Source organism: Oreochromis aureus, linkage group 7 (assembly GCF_013358895.1).
Source record: "Oreochromis aureus strain Israel breed Guangdong linkage group 7, ZZ_aureus, whole genome shotgun sequence".
NCBI lineage: Eukaryota > Metazoa > Chordata > Actinopteri > Cichliformes > Cichlidae > Oreochromis > Oreochromis aureus.
The window spans coordinates 29,696,921-29,706,548 of NC_052948.1; the positions used below are offsets into that span (position 1 = coordinate 29,696,921).

General features: G+C 39.8%; 1 protein-coding gene across 1 annotated transcript; it reads left to right on the plus strand.

Moving 5' to 3' along the window:
• The first annotated feature begins 435 nt into the window (after positions 1-435).
• On the plus strand, positions 436-9,610 carry ugcg (UDP-glucose ceramide glucosyltransferase). Its single transcript, XM_031741065.2, has 10 exons — positions 436-852; positions 5,004-5,148; positions 5,422-5,524; positions 5,618-5,719; positions 5,806-5,918; positions 6,000-6,178; positions 6,255-6,341; positions 6,656-6,763; positions 6,946-7,024; positions 7,511-9,610. The coding sequence occupies exons 1-10, from the start codon at positions 755-757 to the stop codon at positions 7,679-7,681; spliced, it is 1,185 nt and encodes a 394-aa protein (XP_031596925.1). The 5' UTR covers positions 436-754; the 3' UTR covers positions 7,682-9,610.
• The last annotated feature ends 18 nt before the right edge of the window (positions 9,611-9,628 follow it).

A 9,628-nucleotide genomic window follows, 5' to 3' on the forward strand; every position in this document is an offset into this window, starting at 1 on the left:
CATATGAATGATGTATTAACAAATTAGATGTGTCTGAAGCAAACGGTGGAAAATATTTGGATTTAGTTATTTCTTTTTAGTTATAAAGAGAGAAATTAAACAGAAAAAATATAAAACCATTATAATAAATACTTATAATTAGTAAAACACCATAAACAAACTTTAGTTACCCCTAAAGGGAATTTCCCGAGTTCCGCAACTCAAAACAGGAAACACAACCAGGAACAAAAAATTAACTAGATCAACTTTTCAGTAGATGTTACTACAAATAAAAGCGCTCAAGGAAGTAGAAAAGTTAGGTTAAATTTTATTTAACCTAACCTAACCAACAACAACGAATAAAAACTAATGCTTTTTATGTTTTTAAGTGAACAGCTTTATTTTATTTATTTATTTTGAAGTTTTCCCGGAAGCCTGGTAACAGATTTTATCCCCCAACCCTCCGCTATTCCGGTCAGCTGACCAAGAGTCGGTCTGCTGACTGTCAAACCCTGCGAATCTGCACCGATACTTGGAGGCTACCGTCACCGGACCGAGCCCTGCTTTGGCCATGTTATCGGAGCTTCTTTCTCGGGCAGCCACCTGACACCCTCCGCTGTGATCCAGAAGTGCAACTGTTGGCCTAAACACGCCAAAGTCGCGGCTATCTCAGTCGGATTCTCCCTGTCTTCCGTGACCGGTCAGCTGGTCGTCTCCATCCCGAGCCCGTGTGACTCCAGCCGGCCCACCTCCTAAGCAGCCTCCGCTGACAGCCATGGCCCTGCTGGACCTCGCCATGCAGGGCCTCGCCGTGTTCGGCTTCATTCTGTTCTTCGTGCTGTGGCTCATGCACTTGATGTCCATCATCTATGTGTGAGTGCACCGCGGAGCGATGCTAAACGTGGCTAACGGCTAGCCTCGGCACAGCTCCTTCCTTTATTTCTGTCTGTCCCAGCGTGATTATGTGTGAATGGGGTTAAACTCAGAAATAAGGCGCTGCCTCCTGCTCCTGGGGACGGGTTTGTGGATGTATGACAGGAGGTGAATGTGCAGCCTGGACGGTTAGCTCGGGCGTTTTCCTGGTTACCGCTAGCCGGGTAATGTTAGCTCGGACGGGATATTCCGGTTACTGCGGTCCTTTCAGGTTGTAGTAAACTAAATCACGTAATTAATTATAGTTTTATAAACCGTGAATCGATAGCAAGGAACCTGAAGTAACCGTATTTCCTCGTAGAGAATATTTTAAATGGCGGTAATTGTTCAGCTGACGTTTCTGTAGCTTATTACGCACCTAATTTCGTGCTTCCTCTTAATGCAGAATCTCACTTAATAAGAATAGGATTTTAGTATTTTCACTCAGCAGGCGCGTTTCCCTCACATTATGAAGTATATGTTTAGTGTTTTATTTAAGTGTTATGAGCCTTTCTTTAATTCGGCTGTAATCCCCTTTATCTTTTACTTTTTAATTCCATGATTTTCTAGGGTTTTGATTATGTTTATACTTCTGTACACGGAGCATGACTAAATCAGTTAACTTTTAGCAAGGGGAGAAGATAAGCATTGTAGATGGATGGAAAGCCATACCTTTGTGCCAGCATCATAAGGGTAGCTGAAAATGAGCATGTGCTTTGGTGTTGTGGAATTTGTGGAGCTTATCTTTACAGCTTAAAAAATGTTTTAATGATTTAAACTTAAAATTTAGATTTAAACCCATTTAGACTTGGCAGACTGAATTAATGCTGCAGGTCTTAAAGGAAGCACCTGACCTGGCAAAAAAAAAAAAAAAAATATATCCCCTGGATGGACATTAAATTCTACGCTCATAAACACCTGAATTCCCTAAATTCATTGGTCTGAACATGGTTCATTCATTTCCACCGCAATAGTAAAAGTTCCAGGCTGTTCCAGGATGTAAACTCTTTAATTTATCTGGGTTTTCATAAAGATTAGAAGACTTAAAGAAGTTTCTTTTAAATCCCCTCCAGATTTTTGAAAGAGCAAAAAGCAGCTGACTCACTGAAGGTTTTGTGAGATTCGCTTCCCCTGAAATTCTTAAGAAGTCATGTGACAGCTCCTTGTGTTTCCGTAGGGAAAGAAAATTGGAGTGTAATTCAAAGAAACATGGGAAATGTGTTTTAGTTGGGTGTTAAGGGTGGAAGATAACATGAGTTGATCTGCACGATGATGTGAAACTGCAGCTTGTTGTCTGCACGGTGTGATGGAGCTAAACATGCTTTCAAAGTTTCTCGAAAGACCGGGTATCTGTCACAGTCAATAAGATCACGTCGGGTTCATACATGTTCACACTTCCCTGGAAGATGTAGGGAGGACGGCAGCGTTCCTGCCTGCTTTCAATGGGATCAATATTTGGAATGAAAAGGACACATAACACATGCGCTCTTCTAAAAATGTGTATTGCCAGAAAATAAAATTATATGTTCACTTTGGCTACATGTGAACCTATATGAATAACATTAAGATTCAATAATTTGGAAAAGTCACATAAAGGCTGAGCTAGTTTATTATTTTAATATAAAATTGTCTGTAAGGATGTCAAATCCATGTGCTTTTACATTCATCGCTTTTCCATCACTCTTATCCTTGGAGCAAACAGGCAGTCGCTGCCTTTGGTCTCATTCATGACCATTAACAGGACATATGCTCAATGTCAGCTTGACGAGTGAGGCAGCCTATGTGAAACAGACTCTCATGAAGAGCCCATTTGTCTCACAGGCAGTATTTTCAAAGGAAAACACCAACTAAACTCCTTCATCAGATATTTTAAACCTAAAGTGATGCTTTCAGCTGGCAGAAAATGAATCATATTTTAATCTAAATTAACTGTATCACTTAGGAGTTAAAAGGAGCTTTTAAGCATGACAAAGAGTGGTTCTGTCTTCAAAATAATGTTGATATTGACTGTCAGGTGAACATGTTAACAGCAAGAGCTCCTGTGCACAGCTATATGCGAGTGACATCTGTACCACAGACTTCTGGGTGTGAGCTGTTTGTAAGGGTGGTGCCCTGTAACTCCGTCCTGATGGTAGAGGATATATTCACCATGAGGAGGGTGTGAGACATCGCTGAGGATGTCACACCTTTTTCCAGCACTTGGAACTCCCTGAGTTGCATCATACCATGTTGCTCCTAACCTGCAGTGTTTACAGACCTATTAAGGTCTGTACAAAACACACACTGTACTTCTGTCCACCTTCAACCGTCTCCACATCAAGTACAAACCTTGTAATCCTTCTCTGTAAAGGATTCAAAGCCGTCCTGTTCGCTCTAAAAGCAAAAATCATTTCTTCTGTGTTCAACTGGAGAAAACACAGAGTAACACACTCATCAAACCACCAATCGCTGTACCTTCAGTAAATTAAAGACATCAGATGAGTTAATGTACTGCATTCACAGAGTAATGAATGGAGATGTACTGCAGTACACCCTGGAGGGCCCTTGTGGTAGTGGCAATAGATGATACTGCAGCTTTCACTCTAACATACAGTGATCTGTCAGCTTCTTTCGCTCCTGCTGCTGCTTTTCTAATAGTAATCTTCTTAAAAGTCTTTAAAACTTCCTCTGCATTTACAGTTACCAGGGTCAAGCTGTTCCCCAATATCAACTCTGGTCTGTGTGAAATTTGTTTGTTTATTTGTCTAATTTCCTCTTTCTGAGGAGAAAGAAGCGAGCTGCCTTTTGTTCCCCTGCAGACAGTTTTTTTTGTGCTTCCTCGCTGCTACTTTCACTTCTCCAGCTACCCATAGTTTATCTTTTAAAAATCTTAATTTTGTTTCAAAGCTTTCCCTTATCAAGACTTGTAGAGCCTATGAAGATGTCCCATGCTGTAACTTTCTCTCAGACAGTGCACTGTCATTATTCATATCTCACTGATTGAAGCTCAGGTTTGCTGCTGTTTGTAGAGAAGTGTTCTGAACCCCGTAGTGTCTCGTTTATATTGCTAAAATATAAATCCAGGCTCCTCTTCTTTCTGATAGGATGTTCTGAAGTTCCTCAGGAGAGATTTCAGGGTATTGGAAAGAACATTTGGTAACCTACCCACCTTACTGTATCTTATCTCTGCTGCAGCCCGAGTATTTGCTGTCTGATGAATATAAATAAGCTATAAAAAAGTTTCCAATCTCCATAGATGGGTCTAAAGGACAAGGACAGAACATCGGTATCCTCACAGCAGTATGATAGTGTGTAGCTGTTGCAGTGTCTGTCATTAACAGAAATACAGACACCTCCACCTGCTTTTTTCTCCAGCACCTGTCGATCCATTCTTACAGGATCGCCGACCGCTGTGATGTGAAGGGAGGAACTCTTTGTGTCCTTTACGAAGTACATTTATTTATTTACATTTTGTAAATGTGTGTTTTTGGTTCAGTTAGTTCCCAGTTTTTGTTTCTTTGAATGTCTGGTTCTTGTTTTTATTTCGGTAACTAAAATCTCTTAACAGGCTTAGTTTGAGTTCACTAGGAAAACCTCAGTCTGGATATCATGTTTGTGCTTCCAGTTAAAAGGCCATCATTGTCCTCCCTGGACCAGAACACTTTGCATTAATTTTAATAGTTAAAATAAGCTGCTGGAGCAGGTCTGATACAGGAAACTATACTGGCTCCTTTCCAGTACAACAATAAAGTTAAATAAAACCTGGAGCTATAAATCTTCACCTTGCCTTTGGCCAAACTGATTTCCTAATAATAAAATAAAACACTGAAATAAATCAAAGGTCACACGTTGGACAAAACACAATCTGTATGAATGAATTAATCTTTTTTTTTTTTTTTTTTTTTTTTTAACCCGATGAGACATCACAGTCAGGATATACTAACAGGAACTTTTTCAACCAGGTGCTGCAGATTTACATTCCTGATAAACCCAGAGACTCAAAATAGATTTAAAATTTTGTTGTTAATGCTGATCTCTCTAAATAATGTTTTTGTTTGTTTGTTTTTTCAAATGTTTCTTTGATTTTTTTTATTTTTTTTTTTACCTGCTGACCTTTGACCTCTTTCTTTCAGACGTCTTCACCTCCACAAGAAAAGGCCAGAAGTCAAACAGCCGTTCATGCAGCTGGCTGGAGTTTCTCTGCTGAAGCCACTAAAAGGAGTTGACCCGAACCTGATCTCCAACCTAGAGACATTCTTTACTCTGGATTACCCAAAGGTGAAGCTAAATGCTCCCAACCCAGATAATTACCCCTTAGTACTCCCCCAACTAACCTATAATGACTGCCTGACTACCAAGAATCCTACTGTCCCACCCTACATTCCCAATTACCATCCCACTCTCCTGGACTACAATCCCCGTCCTTCCACAGACTGACCTTCCATTGCCTCAGTCTACCCTGTAACATTCACCAGCCTTTGAGCTCCAATAATAAACATCTGTCCTCTGTTGTACCGCTCCTTGGACTAACTGATACATCTGGTTTTACAGTTTGAAATCCTGCTGTGCATTCAGGATCAAGACGATCCAGCTGTTGATGTCTGCAAAAAGTTGTTGGGAAAATACCCGAATGTAGACGCTCGATTATTCATTGGTGAGAAAAAATTACTTTAAATTATGCTTGTTGTCTTACATGTTTTTCATCTGTCAGTGGCTAACGTTAGCATGTGATGTCTCTGGTTCTCAGGGGGGAAGAAAGTTGGAATTAACCCCAAGATCAACAACCTGATGCCGGGCTATGAAGGAGCCAAATATGGCCTGGTCTGGATCTGCGACAGTGGCATCAGAGGTCAGTTCTTCACCACTGATGTGATGGCTATCATTGTTTTAATTGTTGGTTCTAAAGCTAACTCCCTTTGTGTTTGTGTGTTGCAGTGAAACCCGACACCCTGACAGATATGACCAATCAGATGACAGAGAAGGTGGGGCTAGTACATGGGTTGCCGTACGTTGCCGACCGCCAAGGTTTCGCTGCCACACTGGAACAGGTAAAGTCACACTAATATAATGGGAATTCTTTTCTTTAGTTGTCTTGATCCTAACAAATGCTAACACTAACCTGTTTCCAGGTGTACTTTGGGACATCTCACCCCCGCTCATACATCTCGGCTAATGTGACAGGGATAAAGTGCGTGACGGGGATGTCATGTCTGATGAGGAAGGATGTTTTGGATCAGGCCGGCGGATTGGTCTCCTTTGCCCAGTACATTGCTGAGGATTACTTCATGGCTAAAGCTATCGCTGACAGGTTAGCACGTTAGCATTAGCACCCTGTTGATATTGCTGTCAGAGCATCGCTTCACAGTTACCCTTTCTCTCTGCAGAGGCTGGAAATTCTCAATGGCGACACAGGTGGCGCTGCAGAATTCTGGGTCTTACTCCATTGGCCAGTTCCAGTCCCGCATGATCAGGTGACCTCAGTACTCATTACTGATTGACTAATGATGTTTTTCCCTCCATTTCACCCAGTTTTTTGGTCCATGACATGCAGCAAGAATTTTTTTTTTATTCACATTTATTGTGTTCTTTATTTTCTTCACTAATTCTGAAAACTAAAAACAGTTATTTGCATTTAGTTTTTATTAGTTATTAGCAGCATTATTAGGGGCGTGGCCTTTTGACTAACGGATGGCTGTAGCAGTTGAAGCCCGACTCATAATTCTGAATCGCCTCTTTGATCTGAATCCTCAAAGCAGCTGATATTAATCGAGGTTTATGTCTGCAGGTGGACGAAGCTGAGAATCAACATGCTTCCCGGCACCGTGCTTGAGCCTGTTTCCGAATGCTTCCTCGCCAGTCTCATCATCGGCTGGGCCGCTCATTACGTGTTCAGGTACATATTCGACCACACAGGGATGAGGTCATCGGTTGGCTGGGCGTTTTTGTTCTTTGGCCTCAATCACCAAACAACAAGTTAAAGATTTATCATCTGGACATCATCCAGAGAAACTATATTGATGTGTGTGTGTGTGTGTGTGTGTGTGTGTGTGTGTGTGTGTGTGTGTGTGTGTTTAGATGGGACATGATGGTGTTCTTCATGTGTCACTGTCTCGCCTGGTTTATATCTGACTACATCCAGCTGACCGGAGTGCAGGTAATATCACATACTTCCAATTTAAAAGGACTTTTTTTTTTTTTTTTTTTTTCAATAATTACTTTTTCATTTTTAAGAATTCAGAAACAGAAATATGAAGCTTTCAATTACAGATGTTTTTTCAGTTTGATTTAAGAATAATATGAACAATATTAATGTTCTGTTAATTTTCTGCCTGTATTTAAATAGAAAAGATGACAGTTTAGTAAGTAAGATTAATTAAATTAAAAAAAAAACATAAGCCCATTAAAAAATTTAAAAAATTAAAAACTGGAACACAAGGATTAAAATATATGAAGGTTCAGTTCAATAAATAATCATAAAAATATTTAATTGAATTTAAAAGCTGGGGGTTTTTTTTGTTGTTTTTTTTAAATGGAAAACAATGCAAACGAATTTAAGAAAATTAATACATTTCAATGAAATTGAAAAATAAGGAGAATTTTAAAAAATGTGCCTGATTATTGGTTGATGACATCACCATAGGGCGGCCCTCTGTGCTTCTCGAAGCTCGACTTTGCAGTCGCCTGGTTTATCAGGGAGTCGATGGCGGTGCAGATCTTCCTGTCGGCTCTGTGGGACCCAACCATCAGCTGGAGGACTGGACGCTACCGACTGCGCTGCGGAGGCACTGCTGAGGAGATCCTCGACGTCTAGTTACCTCGGTGATGGGCCACATTTGCCCCCACCTCCACCCTCACCTCCTCATTACAGCGAGGAGAGGAAGAGACTGATGTTTTGTTTTGGATTTTTTTTTTTCTTTTTTATGAGGAAAAACTGAAGAGTGTGTGTGTGTGTGTGTGCGTGCGTGCACATAAGTGTGCGTGTGTGTGTGCGTGTTTTAACTATTTATCTTTCTTTTGGTGCTAAAAGCTAAAAGACGCCAGAACAAGCCAATGAGAGAGCAGGAAGCAAGGAAATATGTGAGCAACACATGCACTGAATCATCTGGTCTTTGATCAGAGCAGGTAAACAGGAAGACCGTGAGCCAATCAGGACAGAGGACTACACAATACTCCAACCTGATTGGCTGATATTATTTTGCATGGAAGGTGATGACGGGCATAAAATAGGCGTGAACGTGAACAGACGTTTTACTCTGAAAGTCCCCTGTGCTGTCAGACCATCATAATTTCTTAACATCTTAATTTGAGACTGCAGTATGTGTCTCAAATGTGATATTCGTCACATTGACACATCACAAGAACAAAAGTCAGATTTCATTGTTTTTCTATTGCAAAGCCTTCTCTTCTTCAGCAGTTTTTGGAAAGCCAGGGCTGGAGGACTGCACAATTTTCAGAGTAAAATATCTATCTTCTGATTGTCACGACTTTTATCCGATTCCATTAATTTACAAAAGTAAACGAAAAAAAATTCTTCAGATAAAAGAGGAAAATCTTGCATGGGTGGTTCTGACTGGACGAGCTGAAGCCGTCCAGTTCTGGTTCTGGAGTCAAAGAGAGACTTAAGCTGAAACTAATCTTCAGTTCCAGAATCATCTTTATGTGAAAAGTGAATTATATTCAGTTTCTGAGCCTTGTAAGTCACTACAGGAAAGCAGCCGCTTGGTTTTTGCTTCTGTCCATAAAATCTGTGCAGCTTTAGGATAAACAAAAAAAAATGCAAACATGAGCAGCTGAAGGACTTCAGGTAGCTGATTGTCGTTTAGAAAAAAAAATATAGGCAGTGAACAAGTGAAGACGTTTTTCTCAATTCCGTCATTAATTTATTTAAAAAAAAAAAATCCATGTAATGAAATGAAATCGTCAGAATGTCGTTATTTTGTCATTGTGAAGGTGCAAAGGTACAGCAACGTGACAAATTATTGTCACAAAGTCAACAAGTTCAATCATCAGTTAAGTTGCAAAACTCGTAAACAGTAAAATACTATTTAGTCCGATGTGAGATGCACATCATTATTAAAAATTAAAACAAATTAAATATTTCTTTGACATTTCATTTTTAATTGTGTAAAAAAACACAAGTGAGCATAAAATTGATATGTTCTAAATTTTAAACTGAAAAACTTAGAAAACTCCAAAAGGGTTTGTTTTCTGCTTGAGTAAAAACTAGAAACAAAAAGAAACAACAGGAAAAGAGTTGTCTAAATCAAAAAACTAAATTATGTAATGAGACAAAAATGGAGCTCAAATGTCTTTTCCTGCCCTGATTTAATCTCTGACCCTGGAAAACACTTGGGAGTCGAGCACTGAATGAATTCCAGTATTTTTGTAACTAACGGTCGTAGCATTTCAAAAATTTCTCTAAAGAAAAGGACCAAAAACCGACATTTCTGAAGTTATCAGTCTGAACACTGTGTGAGTGAGTGAGTGTGAGAGAGAGAGACAGAAAAAAGTGTTTCTTAAAGCTCAATGTTAGCGTTTAGCTGTTACCGTTGTCACTTGAGGTTTGGTTGATGACATCACTCTGTCGGATGAACCCTCGTGGCCAGTCAGATGAATCTTGTTTGTTAATTGTTGTTGTTGTTGTTTATTTTTTCTAAAGACTTAGCTAATGTGGAACCGACCAATCACAGTTCTTAACTGTGTCACGATAGGAACAATAAAGTTTTATCTCAACCTGAAATCTGTGTATAAGTGTTTT

Coding starts and splice junctions, on each gene's coding strand:
- ugcg (XM_031741065.2), top strand. CDS start 755: ATGGCCCTGCTGGACCTCGCCATGCAGGGCCTCGCCGTGTTCGGCTTC. Junction 5,919..5,999: donor TCGCTGCCACACTGGAACAG/GTAAAGTCACAC, acceptor ACCTGTTTCCAG/GTGTACTTTGGGACATCTCA. Junction 6,764..6,945: donor GCCGCTCATTACGTGTTCAG/GTACATATTCGA, acceptor GTGTGTGTTTAG/ATGGGACATGATGGTGTTCT.